The 15,185-nt window shown below is 54.3% G+C and overlaps 1 protein-coding gene across 1 annotated transcript in view; it reads left to right on the top strand.

Annotated features, from left to right (window-relative positions):
• Positions 1-1,007: 1,007 nt before the first annotated feature.
• LOC119956246 (polyunsaturated fatty acid 5-lipoxygenase-like) overlaps positions 1,008-15,185 on the top strand; it is a 77,280-nt gene continuing 63,102 nt past the window's right edge. Inside the window, exons 1-2 of the mRNA XM_038783280.1 lie at positions 1,008-1,347; positions 13,299-13,497. Of these exons, the coding sequence (XP_038639208.1) occupies positions 1,198-1,347; positions 13,299-13,497 (349 nt within the window). The 5' untranslated portion in view covers positions 1,008-1,197. The remainder of the gene's footprint in view (positions 1,348-13,298; positions 13,498-15,185) is intronic.

Genomic DNA, 15,185 nt, shown 5'->3' with positions numbered 1-15,185 from the left:
GGGTGAGGGGGTAGGGGGTGGGGAGTGGGGGGAGTGGGTGGGTGAGGGATGTGGGGGGGTAGGGGTGAGGGGTAGGGGTGAGGGGTAGGGGGTGGGGAGTGGGGGCGGTGGGGGGGTGAGGGGGTAGGGGGTGGGGAGTGGGGGGAGTGGGGAGTGAGGGGGTGGTCGGGGGAGTGGGGGTGAGGGGTAGGGGGTGGGGAGTGGGGAGTGGGTGGGGGGTGGGGGTGGGGAGTGGGGGTAGGGGTGGGGAGTGAGGGGGGTGGGGGAGTGGGGAGTGAGGGGGGTGGGGTGGGTGGGAGTGGGGGGGAGTTTTGGGGTTGGGGGGTAGGGTTGGGGGTATGGGGGAGTGGGGGGTGAGGGGGTAGGGGGTGGGGAGTGGGGGGAGTGGGTGGGTGAGGGATGTGGGGGGGTAGGGGTGAGGGGTAGGGGTGAGGGGTAGGGGGTGGGGAGTGGGGGGGGGTGGGGGTGGGGAGTGGGTGGGAGTGGGGGGGGTGGGGAGTGGGGGGGAGTTTTGGGAGTGGGGGGTGAGGGGGTAGGGGTGGGGAGTGAGGGGGTAGGGGGTGGGGAGTGAGGGCGGTGGGGGGGTGAGGGGGTAGGGGGTGGGGAGTGGGGGGAGTGGGGAGTGAGGGGGGTGGTCGGGGGAGTGGGGGTGAGGGGTAGGGGGTGGGGAGTGGGGAGTGGGTGGGGGGTGGGGGTGGGGAGTGGGTGGGGGTGGGGAGTGGGGGTAGGGGTGGGGAGTGAGGGGGGTGGGGGAGTGGGGAGTGAGGGGGGTGGGGGGGGTGGTGGGGGAGTGGGGGGTGAGGGGTAGGGGGTGGGGAGTGGGGGGGTGGGGGTGGGGAGTGGGGGGTGGGGAGTGGGGGGGAGTTTTGGGAGTGGGGGGTGAGGGGGTGGGGAATGAGGGGGGGGGGCGGGGTTGCGGTCTCACACAGACACCAGGATACCTGCCACATATTTCAAACTCAGCATCAACAAGCCAGCGCCTGTTTGCGGTTGATCAGAATCCCAGATCAGACTCTGAGGGGCGAAGATAAGAAGCATCTCAGTGACAGGAAGCTGAAAGCAAACAGCAATCTGCCAGCTCTGGGCGGGATTTACTGGGCGGGTTCCAGAGCCGGCAGTGAGTTTGTCAAAGTGGCCTCAGTGTGTGTTGGTGAGGGAGAGGGTGAGGGGTTGGAGTGGCTGCTTGGCACGCGGAGAATGTTCACCTTCACTGTCACAGTGGCCACTGGCAGCCAGTGGTTTGCTGGAACAGATGATTATATTTACCTGACCTTGGTGGGGAGTGAGGGCTGCAGTGATAAAACCCTCCTGGACAAACCACTTTACAATGACTTCGAGCGAGGAGCGGTGAGTTTAAACCCTTTCTAACCCCCTCACACTCACTCAGGATTAACCCCTTCCCCCTCCCGGGTTATCCCTTTACATTCCTCCTCCCTGTTCTCTCTCCCTATCTTTGATCTCTCCTTAAATTTCCATCACACTCCCTCATTTATATTCTCCACTAACTCACTTCTTTTAGCTGCTCCACCTGCATCTCCTCCATGTCCCCCCCCCCCTCTCCTCTCCCCAGCATACCTCTCCCATCTCCCTCTCTCCCCTCAGTCCCACCTCCCTCTCCCCCTCCCTCCCCCCCTCCATCTCTCCATCCCTCTCTCCCCCATCCCCCCCCCCCTTCTCTCTGCCTATCCCCTCTCTTTCCCTCCTTTCCTCTCTCTCTCCCATCCAACCTGCCGCCCCAGTCCCACGGTATTTTTAGCTGTGACTATTGTTCTTTGTTCTGAGCTCTGCAATGGGCCGTTTCTCTGTCTTTAGGGGCAGCACGGTAGCATGGTGGTTAGCATAAATGCTTCACAGCTCCAGGGTCCCAGGTTCGGTTCCCGGCTGGGTCACTGTCTGTGCGGAGTCTGCACGTCCTCCCCGTGTGTGCGTGGGTTTCCTCCGGGTGCTCCGGTTTCCTCCCACAGGCCAAAGATGTGCGGGTTAGGTGGATTGGCCACAATAAATTGCCCATAGTGTCCTAAAAAAGTAAGGTTGGGGGGGGGTGTTGTTGGGTTACGGGTATAGGGTGGATACGTGGGTTTGAGTAGGGTGATCATTGCTCGGCACAACATTGAGGGCCGAAGGGCCTGTTCTGTGCTGTACTGTTCTATGTTCTATATTCTATGTTCTATGTTCTATGTTCTATGTAGTCTGTCTCGTTCCTAAAGCAGGGGACCTGCAGTTGGCAGCTGGAGCCTGCAGAATGGCCCATGTTCCATTGGTGATGTGATGCGCCTCTTAACAGCTTTGATCCCTCCCTCCAACAATAGGGCAGATTGAGAGGATGTTGAATGAACTCTTTTACATGCCACCTTTATCCTAATAGATCCAGGTGCGGAGACCAGCTCCGATCACAGTCCATGTTTCAGGGAAGTATGTCGATGCAATCTGATAAATCTGGAGCTTTCCATCTCCGGCAGGAGGAATGTGGGGCAGGAGTCTCCGCCCAGCCAGCCGGCCAATGAGGTTTCCCATTGTGGGCACCCCATGCTGTGGGGGAACCCGCCAGCGGAGCACCGCTGACGGAGAATCCCACCCATGGTGTCTCAGTGGCAGCGATCACTCTGCCTGTGAGACATACGATGGTGAATATTCAGTCCCTCATGGCACTCTCTGCAATATCAAATCATTGAAAATCCCCGTAACATCCACAAATCTGTGCGGAGTCTGCACCTTCTCCCCGTGTGTGCGTGGGTTTCCTCCGGGTGCTCCGGTTTCCTCCCTCAGTCCCGAGATGCGCAGGTTAGGTGGATTGGCCGTGATAAATTGCCCCTTCGTGCCCAGAAAGGTTAGGTGGGCGTACGGGGATAGGGCAGAGGTGTGGGACTAGTTAGGGTGCTCTTTCAGGGGGTTGGAGCAGACTCGATGGGCTGAATGGCCTCCGTTAGGAATGGCATGTTAGGGATTCTATTATTGGCTCAGGTTCGGACTAGTAGTACAGCCAAGGAACTTTCAGGAATACTTCATTGCAATTTAATTGATAACCTATTACAAACGCGATTCTCCCTGGCCCCAATCACTATCGCATCTATTCCACATTTCTGTCCCTTTTATTGGTCCTGCCCTTATTCTGATTAAGCAGATATCAAAATAGCTCTGAAACGTACTCCCTCTGTTCGTAGACAGGAGTCAGATCAGTTGTTATGTCCTCTCTTGGTCAATAACTCAATGTCCAGGTTGATGCTGAGCATTTTCACAGTGAGTGAAAGGCTGCTACAGGAGTGTGACCCACCAAAGATTCGGAACAAAGCCGTTAAACGTTAGCGCGGCTGTAGATTCTGATCCCAACCTGTGTCCAGTGGAGGGTTGATGCAATCCTGCTCTGTATATTAGTCTCGATGTCTGAACTCCCGCACTGACTGAGGAGCAACGCTGTGTGTCCTGTGCAAAACCACAAGTGATTTCTGAACATTTCGAATGAAAATGCTTTGTCAGTTAAAGACCACATTAAAAACAAATTGTTTTTGTGTGCAGAGTGGTTCCTGATTGCACCATGCATCAGAGAGCTGCCGGATACATCCAACCTCCTGGGTTTCCTGGTGTGACCTAGATCTGTAGAACAGGGGGAAACAGTGGTTAGCACTGCTGCCTCCCAGCGCCCGCGTTCGATTCCGGCCTCGGGTCACTGTCTGTGCGGAGTCTGCACGTTCTCCCCGTGCCTGTGTGGGTTTCCTCCGGGTGCTCCGGTTTCCTCCCACAGTCCAAAGATGTGCAGGTTGGGTGGATTGGCCATGCCCAGCTGCCCCTTAGTGTCCAAAGATTAGATGGTGTGACAGCGGGAGAGTGAGCCTGGTTTGGCTGCTCTGTCAGAGGGCCAGTGCAGACTCAATGGGCCGAATGGCCTCCTTCTGCACTGTCGGGATTCTATGATTCTATGAAAGTGAGAGGCTGGTTCGTTGGAGGGATTAGATTGGAAGCTGGTCACTGGCTTTCCCCTGATTAACGTACACTTGAAATCTCAAAACCGATTTGCCAAACGCCATTTCCCTCTTTCTAAATCCGCCTTAACTCGATTTCACCCTGATCATTTTCTAAATGTTCCCCCGTGTCCAATCAGACATTCTGCCGTTTTGACCACTGCTGGTTTTAGGAATGAAACGAAACGTAAATCGCTTATTGTCACGAGTAGGCTTCAAATGAAGTTACTGTGAAAAGCCCCTAGTCGCCACATTCCGGCGCCTGTTTGGGGAGGCTGGTACAGTTTTAGGTTAACCATCATGTTGTTCGCCTTCCTTGAATAGCGGAGACTTGGTTGGCAGCACGAGGTTTGTTCCGGGATGGAGAGAATTAAAAGTAATGCGACCGCTCTCTCCGCGATGAACTCTTTTAAATCCCTCGCTTGGAGATCACAATGTCAAGTGGATTTGGCAATTTTCAGTCACACCAACTTCTCAAACACTGTTTCCTTCTAAATGTCTATTTAACTTCCTCATTTTCACTGACCATTTGGTTGCCTGATATTTCAGGAGTTATCTGCGTGTCTCCGACTGCGAAAGCAGACAAAATATTTATTTTTACATCTCTACCATTTCCTTATTGACAATTAGAGGGCGCAATTCTTCGGCCGCACTCGCCCAGCGACCGGACATCCCCGCCCAAGGTCAATGGACCTTTAGATGGTCTGCGTCCTGCCCGTTGGCGATCCTGCGCCCGGGCGGGGCGGAAGAATCCAGCCGATACTTTCTCATATCTCACCCCCTCCGAGACCCAAATTCAATCCTTTCCTTTCCAACATCCCAATGGGCCTTTTCCCATCTGTTTTTGGGGTCACTTGTCAGATTGCTCTCGTATTCCCTCTCTTTAATTTCCTGGTCTTCCTTTGATTCATGTTAAAATCCTCCCAACCACCAGGCTCGCTATTATTTTTAAACCTCTTCCTTTGCTTCAATGTTATGGGTGGAATTCAACCAAAGGATTTGGAAGGGTCATTTTGGCCGACTTTAGCAGGGTGTTTTCCCTGACGGTTTTATGGGGGAGATCCAGACTGGTTTTCACCCACACTTTCCCGAGATTCCCGAGATTCCCGATGGCCGTTATGCCTCGCGGGATCTAACCACAATGGGCAGGGTTGGTAACCCTTGGTAACAATCTCGCATGGTTAATCGAGTTTAAAAACTCACTTAACCACGTTGACACCGAATCGAATGGATACGGTATCTACCCACCTCGCTGAGGAGACCCCAGCCGAGTACTGATTGGTCTCTACAAACAGGGACCAGGAGTACCGGCACTTGGTGTGGGGGGGGGGGGGCTCCCGTGCTGGACCCTGGTACTGTTGGTGCCACCTGGGCTGCCAACCTGACACTGCCGGGATGGAAGTGCAAAGGTGGCAATTTGCCCGGCCCGGGGATCAGGCCCGGGGGCACCCTGCCAGTATGTGGTGGGGACGGGGGGATTCTTAAGGAGTTTACCCGCCCCTCCCTCCCCCCTTCCCCCCCCACAATCCCCGCCTCCCCCATGGGCAATGTCGCCCTGGCACCCCAATCCTTGGCAGTGCCAGCCTGGAAGTGCCAAGGTGCCCAAGTGCCAAAGGGAGAGCCAGGGTGCCTGTCCTGTCCTCGACCAGCCAGGGGTCTCCAATAGCCTGGGAGACCCCAGGTACCCTTCCGCCTGGCCCAGGTCAACGTGGACCCATCCTAGACAGCGCCCAGTCACAGCCTCATTGGGGAAGTGTGTCAAAGTTGGTAAACAGCGCCCTATATTTATCTCCTCTTAAACTTGAATTACATTTTTAAAATTTTGACTTCTGCATTTCTTCTGGAAGCTGGATTGAACTCCACTCAACTGACATCAGTGCGGTGTGTTGGGATGTCGGACAAGAACCCCAAACAATTGTTTTTAATTTGCGAAACCGAGAAAAGGATTTTTCACACCAGGAGTGACGACTCTGACCAATAGGTTACTTATAGTTAAAAAAAACTTTAATTTAAAAACCAGGGAGTTGGGGCACGGTGGTTAGCACTGCTGCCTCACAGCGCCAGGGTCCCAGGTTCGATTCCCGGCTGGGTCACTGTCTGTGCGGAGTCTGCACGTCCTCCCCGTGTCTGCGTGGGTTTCCTCCGGGTGCTCCGGTTTCCTCCCACATTCCAAAGACGTGCAGGTTAGGTGAATTGGCCGTGCTAAATTGCCCCTTAGTGTCCAGGGATGTGCAGGTTAGGTGGGGTTATGGGGTTACAGCGATAGGACGGGGTGGGCCTGGGTAGGATGCTCTTTCAGAGAGTCGATGCAGACCTGATGGGCCGAATGGGCCTCCTTCTGCACTGTAGGATTCTATGATCCTATGCTTCTACAATTAGTCATAGTAACATCAAATAAATAGATTGACAATTATCAGTTTAACGGTATTTGAATAAAAGCAAAATCTTTAACTTACTATACTCGTCTGCCAATTGAGCAACCCAATACAGTTCAAATGCCACTTATAAATAAAGTTAACCAAACAGGTTACTTCTTTATCTGTGTAGAGGCCTTTGAGGGGGAGTTCCTTTCAAGAGCAGAGCCAGTACATTTCTGCACAACCAAACTGCTTTTCAATTTAAAATCTTATTACAGACTGCGAAACTACAGACAGACCTGGCTCCTCCCATTAATTGCATCATCTGTATGCCAATACGTTCCATGACCTGCTTAACTAGGACTAAACACAATCCCTCATAAAGTAGCTACACTACATTAACCCTTTATCTGTAACCAGGTAAGTGGTTTAAATAAATGGTTACCTCACCTTTTACAACTCATTAATTACGGGTTTAGTAGACACACTGCCTGTGTGAATTTTAAACCAGGACTTTTAAATAATATTTCTGTCTCAAATATTAAATAACAATGTCTACATTCATCACAGCTGTAGGCTTTTGAATCATCATATGATCTCTACAGTGCAGAAGGAGGCCATTCAGCCCATCAAGTCTGCACCGATCCCCTGAAAGAGCACACTGCCCCTCCCCTATCCCCATCACCCCCACCTAACTTGCGCATCCCTGGACACTAAGGGGCAATTTAGCACGGCCAATCCGCCTAACCTGCACATCTTTGGATGTTACTTGGATGGTTCATCAGTTAGACTCACGATCTACTCTATCTATACCTCTCAATTTTGTATACCTCTATCAGATCCCCCCTCAGCCTCCTCTGCTCCAGGGAAAACAAACCCACCTCTCCGCATAGCTGAAACTTTCCTTCCCAGGCACCATCCTGGTGAATCTCCTCTGCACCCCCTCCAGGTCCTTCCGATGGTGGGTGGCCAGAATGGCACACAATATTGCAGCTGTGGTTAACCAATCTTTTATAATGTTGTATCCAGGCCTCCCTGCTCCTATATTCTATGCCCTGGCTAATGAAGGCAAGCATTCCATATGCCTTCTTCGCCACCCTAGTCTACCTAGTCTACCTCTGCTGCCACCTTCAGGGAGCCGTGGACTTGTACACCAAGGTCCCCTTGTTCCTCAATACTCCCTCGGGACCTCCAGCTCATGGTGTGCATCCTACTCTTATTAGAGCTCTTACCTCACACTAATCAGAATATAGAAAAAAACATAGAACAGAGAACATACGGTGCAGAAGGAGGCCATTCGGCCCATCGAGTCAGCACCTACCCACTTAATCAAAATGAAATGAAAATCGCTTATTGTCAGGAGTAGGCTTCAATGAAGTTACTGTGAAAAGCCCCTAGTCACCACATTCCGCCGCCTGTTCGGGGAGGCTGGAAGCCCTCACTTCCACCCTATCCCCGTAACCCAATAACTCCTCCTTGTTGGACACTAAGGGCAATTTATCATGGCCAATCCGCCTAACCTGCACGTCTTTGGACTGTGGGAGGAAACCGGAGCACCCGGAGGAAACCCACGCAGACTCTGGGTGATCCAGTGATCAGGATTAGATTCCATCTGCCATTGTTTTGTCCAATTCTCCAGCTGATTGGTATCAGTCGGTAGCTCCTCACTGCCAACATCACCACCAATTTTTGTGCCATCTGCAAACTTACTAATGATACCTTCAACATTCACACTGTACCTGTTAATGTATATAAACAGCGAGGGACCCAACACCGATCCCCGTGGTACACCGCTGGACACAGGGTTCCAATCACAACAGCAAGACTCGTATTAACGAGCCAATTTTAATTCCAATTTTCCAACTTATCTCGGATCCTGTGTGCTTTCACAATTTGGACCAGGTCCAAGCTGGGACCTTGTCAAAGGCCTTACTGAAGTTCATCAACTGTGTTACCCTCATCAATATATTTTGTCACCTTTTCAAAAAGCACCAACAAATCCATGCTGACGACCCTTGATCAATCCCTGCCTTTCCAAGTGTTCATTCATCCAGAGGGCAGGTTTAGCTCAGTGGGCTAGACAGCTGGTTATTAATGCAAAACAAGGCCAGCTGCGTGGGTTCAATTCCCGTACCAGCTGAGAATCCTGAATTCTCCCTCTGTGTACCTGAACAGATGCCGGATTGTGGCGACGAGGGGGTTTTCACAGTAACTTCATTGCAGCCTACTTGTGACAATAAAGATTCTTATTATGAAATATTGCCAATAATTTCCCGGCCACTGACGTGAGACTAACTGGCCTAGCCTGGCACTGTGAGACAACAGTGTTAACACGGGTCCCTGCCGCAGTGAGACAACAGTGTTAACACGGGTCCCTGGCACTGAGACAGCAGTGTTAACCCGGGTCCCTGGCACGGTGAGGCAGCAGTGTTAACACGGGTCCCTGCCGCAGTGAGACAGCAGTGCTAACCCGGGTCCCTGGCACTGTGAGGCAGCAGTGTTAACCCGAGTCCCTGGCACTGTGAGACAACAGTGTTAACACGGGTCCCTGGCACTGTGAGACAACAGTGTTAACATGGGTCCATGGCACTGTGAGACAGCAGTGTTAACCCGTGTCCCTGGCGCTCTGAGGCAGCAGTGTTAACCCGGGTCCCTGGCACTGTGAGACAGCAGTGTTAACCCGGCTCCCTGGCACTGTGAGACAGCAGTGTTAACCCGGGTCCCTGGCACTGTGAGACAGCAGTGTTAACCCGGGTCCCTGGCACTGTGAGGCAGCAGTGTTAACCCGGGTCCCTGGCGCTGTGAGACAGCAGTGTTAACCCGGGTCCCTGGCACTGTGAGACAGCAGTGTTAACCCGGGTCCATGGCGCTGTGAGACAGCAGTGTTAACTCGGGTCCCTGGCACTGTGAGACAGCAGTGCTAACCCGGGTCCCTGGCTCAGTGAGACAGCAGCGTTAACCCGACCCCTGGCACTGTGAGACAACAGTGTTAACCCGGGTCCCTGGCACTGTGAGACAACAGTGTTAACCCGGGTCCCTGGCACTGTGAGACAACAGTGCTAACCCGGGTCCCTGGCACTGTGAGGCAGCAGTGTTAACCCGACCCCTGGCACTGTGAGACAACAGTGTTAACCCGGGTCCCTGGCACTGTGAGACAACAGTGTTAACCCGGGTCCCTGGCACTGTGAGACAACAGTGCTAACCCGGGTCCCTGGCACTGTGAGGCAGCAGTGTTAACCCGGGTCCCTGGCGCTGTGAGGCAGCAGTGTTAACCCGGGTCCCTGGCACTGTGAGACAGCACTGTTAACCCGGGTCCCTGGCACTGTGAGACAACAGTGTTAACCCGGATCCCTGGCACTGTGAGGCAGCAGTGCTAACCCGGGTCCCTAGCACTGTGAGACAGCAGTGTTAACCCGGGTCCCTGGCACTGTGAGGCAGCAGTGTTAACCCGGGTCCATGGCGCTGTGAGACAGCAGTGCTGACCCGGGTCCCTGGCACTGTGAGACAGCAGTGTTAACCCAGGTCCCTGGCACTGTGAGGCAGCGGTGTTAACCCGGGTCCCTGGCACTGTGAGGCAGCAGTGTTAACCCAGGCCCCTGGCACTGCGAGACAGCACTGTTAACCCGGGTCCCTGGCACTGTGAGACAGCAGTGTTAACCCGGGTCCCTGGCACTGCGAGACAGCAGTGTTAACCCGGGTCCCTGGCACTGTGAGACAGCAGTGTTAACCCGGGTCCCTGGACTGTGAGACAGCAGTGTTAACCCGGGTCCCTGGACTGTGAGACAGCTGTGTTAACCCGGGTCCCTGGTGCTGTGAGACAGCAGTGTTAACCCGGGTCCCTGGCACTGCGAGACAGCAGTGTTAACCCGGGTCCCTGGCACTGTGAGACAGCAGTGTTAACCCGGGTCCCTGGCACTGCGAGACAGCAGTGTTAACCCGGGTCCCTGGCACTGTGAGGCAGCTGTGTTAACCCGGGTCCCTGGACTGTGAGGCAGCGGTGTTAACCCGGGTCCCTGGACTGTGAGACAGCAGTGCTAACCCGGGTCCCTGGCACTGTGAGGCAGCAGTGCTAACCCGGGTCCCTGGCACTGTGAGACAGCAGTGTTAACCCGGGTCCCTGGCGCTGTGAGGCAGCAGTGTTAACCCAGGTCCCTGGCACTGTGAGGCAGCAGTGTTAACCCAGGTCCCTGGCACTGTGAGACAGCAGTGTTAACCAAGGCCCCTGGCACTGTGAGACAGCAGTGTTAACCCGGATTCCTGGCACTGTGAGGCAGCAGTGCTAACCCAGGCCCCTGGCACTGTGAGACAGCAGTGCTAACCTGGGACCCTGGACTGTGAGACAGCAGTGTTAACCCAGGTCCCTGGCACTGTGAGACAGCAGCGTTAACCCGGGTCCCTGGCACTGTGAGACAGCAGCGTTAACCCGGGTCCCTGGCACTGTGAGACAGCAGCGTTAATCCGGGTCCCTGGCACTGTGAGACAGCTGTGTTAACCCGGGTCCCTGGCACTGTGAGACAGCAGTGTGAACCCGGGTCCCTGGACTGTGAGACAGCAGTGTTAACCCGGGTCCCTGGTGCTGTGAGGCAGCAGTGTTAACCCAGACCCCTGGCACTGTGAGACAGCAATGTTGACCCAGACCCCTCGCACTGTGAGGCAGCAGTGTTAACCCGGGTCCCTGGCACTGGGAGACAGCAGTGTTAACCCGGGTCCCTGGCACTGTGAGACAGCAGTGTTAACCCGGGTCCCTGGCACTGTGAGACAACAGTGCTAACCCGGGTCCCTGGCACTGTGAGGCAGCAGTGTTAACCCGGGTCCCTGGCGCTGTGAGGCAGCAGTGTTAACCCGGGTCCCTGGCACTGTGAGGCAGTAGTGTTAACCCGGGTCCCTGGACTGTGAGACAGCAGTGTTAACCCAGGTCCCTGGCACTGTGAGGCAGCAGTGTTAACCCAGGTCCCTGGCACTGTGAGACAGCAATGTTGACCCAGACCCCTGGCACTGTGAGGCAGCAGTGTTAACCCGGGTCCCTGGCACTGTGAGACAGCAGTGCTAACCCGGGTCCCTGGCACTGTGAGGCAGCAGTGTTAACCCGGGTCCCTGGCACTGTGAGCCAGCCGTGTTAACCCGGGTCTCTGGCTCTGTGAGGCAGCAGTGCTAACCCGGGTCCCTGGGACTGTGAGACAGCAGTGCTAACCCGGGTCCCTGGCGCTGTGAGGCAGCAGTGCTTACCCGGGTCCCTGGCACTGTGAGCCAGCAGGGTTAACCCAGGTCCCTGGCACTGTGAAACAGCTATTTTAACCCAGGCCCCTGGCGCTGTGAGACAGTAGTGTTAACCCGGGTCCCTGGCGCTGTGAGACAGTAGTGTTAACCCGGGTCCCTGGACTGTGAGGCAGCAGTGTTAACCCAGGTTCCTGGCACTGTGAGGCAGCAGTGTTAACCCGGATCCCTGGCACTGTGAGGCAGCAGTGCTAACCTGGGACCCTGGACTGTGAGACAGCAGTGTTAACCCAGGTCCGTGGCACTGTGAGACAGCAGTGTTAACCCAGGTCCCTGGCGCTGTGAGACAGCAGTGTTAACCCGGGTCTCTGGCACTGTGAGACAGCAGCGTTAACCCGGGTCCCTGGCACTGTGAGACAGCAGTGTTAACCCGGGTCCCTGGACTGTGAGACAGCAGTGTTACCCCGGGTCCCTGGCGCTGTGAGACAGTAGTTTTAACCCGGGACCCTGGCACTGTGAGACAGCCGTGTTAACCCAGGTCCGTGGCACTGTGAGACAGCAGTGTTAGCCCGGGTCCCTGGCACTGTGAGACAGCAGTGTTAACCCAGGTCCGTGGCGCTGTGAGACAGCAGTGTTAACCCGGGCCCCTGGCACTGTGAGACAGCAGTGTTAACCCAGGTCCGTGGCGCTGTGAGACAGCAGTGTTAACCCGGGCCCCTGGCACTGTGAGACAGCAGTGTTAACCCGGGTCCCTGGCACTGTGACATTCCCTGGCCCAGGTATGGCATGTGCCTCTCAGCCGATTGGCTGAGAGGTAGGTAGCTCCGCCTACGAGGCGGGGTATAAGAGCCCGTGAACCCCGGCTGTTTGCCATTCTTCTGTACGTCTGCTGCCGGGTACACTTCTTGTGTATTAAAGCCTATCGTTCGGACTTTATCTACTTTTGGTGTCCATTGATTGTGCATCAACGTGTAGCGCAAAGAAAGTTCACCAGGATTGCTGCCTGGTCTGGAGGGTGTTGCTATGTGGAGAGGGTGAATAAACTCAGATTGTTTTCACTGGAAAGACGGAAGCTGAGGGGAGACCTGATAGAAGTTGACAAAATTACGAGAGGTACAGACCGGGTGGATAGTCAGAAGCTTTTTACAAGAGTGGAAAACTCAATTACAGGGGGCACAGGTTCAAGGTGAGAGGGGGAAAGGTTAGGGGAGATGTGCGGGAGGTATTTTACGCCGAGGGTGGTGGGTGAGGGGATCAGGGGTTATGGGAAGAAGGCAGGAGAATGGGGATGAGAAAATATCAGCCATGATTGAATGGCGGAGCAGACTCGATGGGCCAAGAGGCCTAATTCTGCTCCTTTGTCTTATGGTCTGTCTGGAGTCCAGACCTCCTCCCCGTGAGGTTCCGCCAGGTGCTCCGGTTTCCTCCCACGGTCCAGTGATGTGCAGGTTGGGTGGGGTTACAGGGATAGGGCGGGGGAGTGGGCCTGGGTAGGGTGGACTATTGAAAGGCCAGTGCAGACTCGATGGGCCGAATGGCCTCCTTCTGCGCTGTGGGGATCCTGTGGGATTCTAGCTCTGGTTTGGCAGACGTAGAAACTGTTGTTTTATATGTGGCCCTGTCCAGCCCTGATTGATGATCAGACCTGGAAGGAGATTCCTGTGAGTCAAGTCGTCATGGCTGCAGTTTGTGACATTACCACATTGTGGCCCAGTGTCCGCTCACTGCCCTCCTCACGCTCAACGCTAACTCTCTCCTTCATGTTGAACAGGTGGACTCATACGAACTGATAGTGTCGGACGATATCGGAGAGATCCTGTTGGTGAAGATTGAGAAACGCAAGTACTGGGTTCACGATGACTGGTATTGTAAATACATCACGATAAAGACCCCCACGGGAGAGTATGTGGAGTTCCCCTGCTACCGCTGGATTACTGACCACAAGGAAATCGAGCTGCGGGATGGACACGGTTAGTATTGTGGAGGAAGGTGTAGCACTGGGGGCCAACAGGTTTGATCCCTCCTCTCTGCCCTGTTTGCTGTTTGTCGTGGGTCACAGCGAGCCGCCTTGTCCCTGGGCTAGAGGTCACGATCGTGCTTCACGATCCCCATCTAGTCAACCCCCCCCCCCCCATCAACCCGCTCACACCACAGCCATTTCACTGAGTGTGTGTAAGGGAGGCTGACAGCCGGTGTGGTGACGCCCCCCTTGGTCAAAGAGCCTGCCGTCGATTTGTTGAGCAGCAATGCACGAGGTGTCTGGAATCCAGGAAGGGTGACGGATCAGTGCCTTCAGGAGGCAGGCACAGGAAATTAGGGGGAAGAGAAATATGCGCTTGACCATCTGGAAAGATAAAGTTAATTTGGGATGAGACCAGCTGCTGTTACTGAATCCATTCTCAGTTATACACCTCCCGAAACAGGGCAGACTGTGGGCAGTGTCAGTGATCCTGAGCAATAGGGAAGGCAGTGGCTGGATTAGTAATCCCGAGACCCAAGTCATCGCTCTGGGAACCTGGATGCTAATCCCACCACGGCAAATGGTGGAATTCAAATTCCATTTTTTAAATATCTGGAAATAAAAGTCCAGTTATGACCATTGTCGATTGTCGTAAAACCCCATCCGGTTCACAAATGTCCCTTAGGGACGGAAATCTGCCACACCTGGTCTGACCTAGAACAAAGAACATTACAGCACAGGAACAGGCCCTTCGGCCCTCCCAGCCTGCGCCAATCCGCATTCCTTATTTACACCTATTGCTCATTGCCCAAACAATATGTATCCCTCCCGTTCATGTATCTATCAAGATGCATCTCAAACGTTGCTATTGAGCCCGCCTCCACCATCTCCCTTGGCAACGCATTCCAGGCCCCCACCACCCTCTGCGTAAAAAACCTTCCTCGCCCATCTCCCCTAACCTTTCCCCCTCTCACCTTGAACCCGTGCCCCCAACAGGTGTAATTGACTCTTCCACCCTGGGAAAAAGCTTCTGACTATCCACCCTGTCTGTACCTCTCGTAATTTTGTCGACCTCTATCAGGTCTCCCCTCAGCCTCCGTCTTTCCAGTGAAAACAATCGAGTTTATTCACCCTCTCCACATAGCCAACACCCTCCAGACCAGGCAGCAATCCTGGTGAACTTTCTTTGCGCTACACGTGACTCCAGACCCACAGCAATGCGGTCGTCTCCTATATGCCCTCAAGGATGAGCAATGTAGGCCCACATCCCATAAACAAATAAAGAAAAAAAAATTGACTGCAGGTTTGTGCGGCAGTGCGACCCCAGACAGGTCACCGAGGCTCTTACACCAGAACGAACCGTTACATCTCACTCACTGTAAACAGTGTGAAGCAGGACCAGGCAGTGTTCAGCCATTGGCCACAGGCCACTATACATAGAACATAGAACATTACAGCGCAGTACGGGCCCTTCGGCCCTCGATGTTGCGCCGACCTGTGAAACCATCTGAAGCATATCTGACCTACACTATTCCATTGTCATCCATATGTCTATCCAGTGACCACTTAAATGTCCTTAAATTTGGCGAGTCTACTACTGTTGCAGGCAGGGCGTTCCATACCCCTACTACTCTCTGAGTAAAGAAATTGCCTCTGACATCTGTCCTATATCTACCACCCCTCAATTTAAAGCTATGT

The sequence above is a fragment of the Scyliorhinus canicula genome, chromosome 22, assembly GCF_902713615.1.
Source record: "Scyliorhinus canicula chromosome 22, sScyCan1.1, whole genome shotgun sequence".
NCBI lineage: Eukaryota > Metazoa > Chordata > Chondrichthyes > Carcharhiniformes > Scyliorhinidae > Scyliorhinus > Scyliorhinus canicula.
The sequence above is the reverse complement of the archived record's forward strand: the minus strand, read 5'-3'. Positions and strand labels throughout refer to the sequence as shown.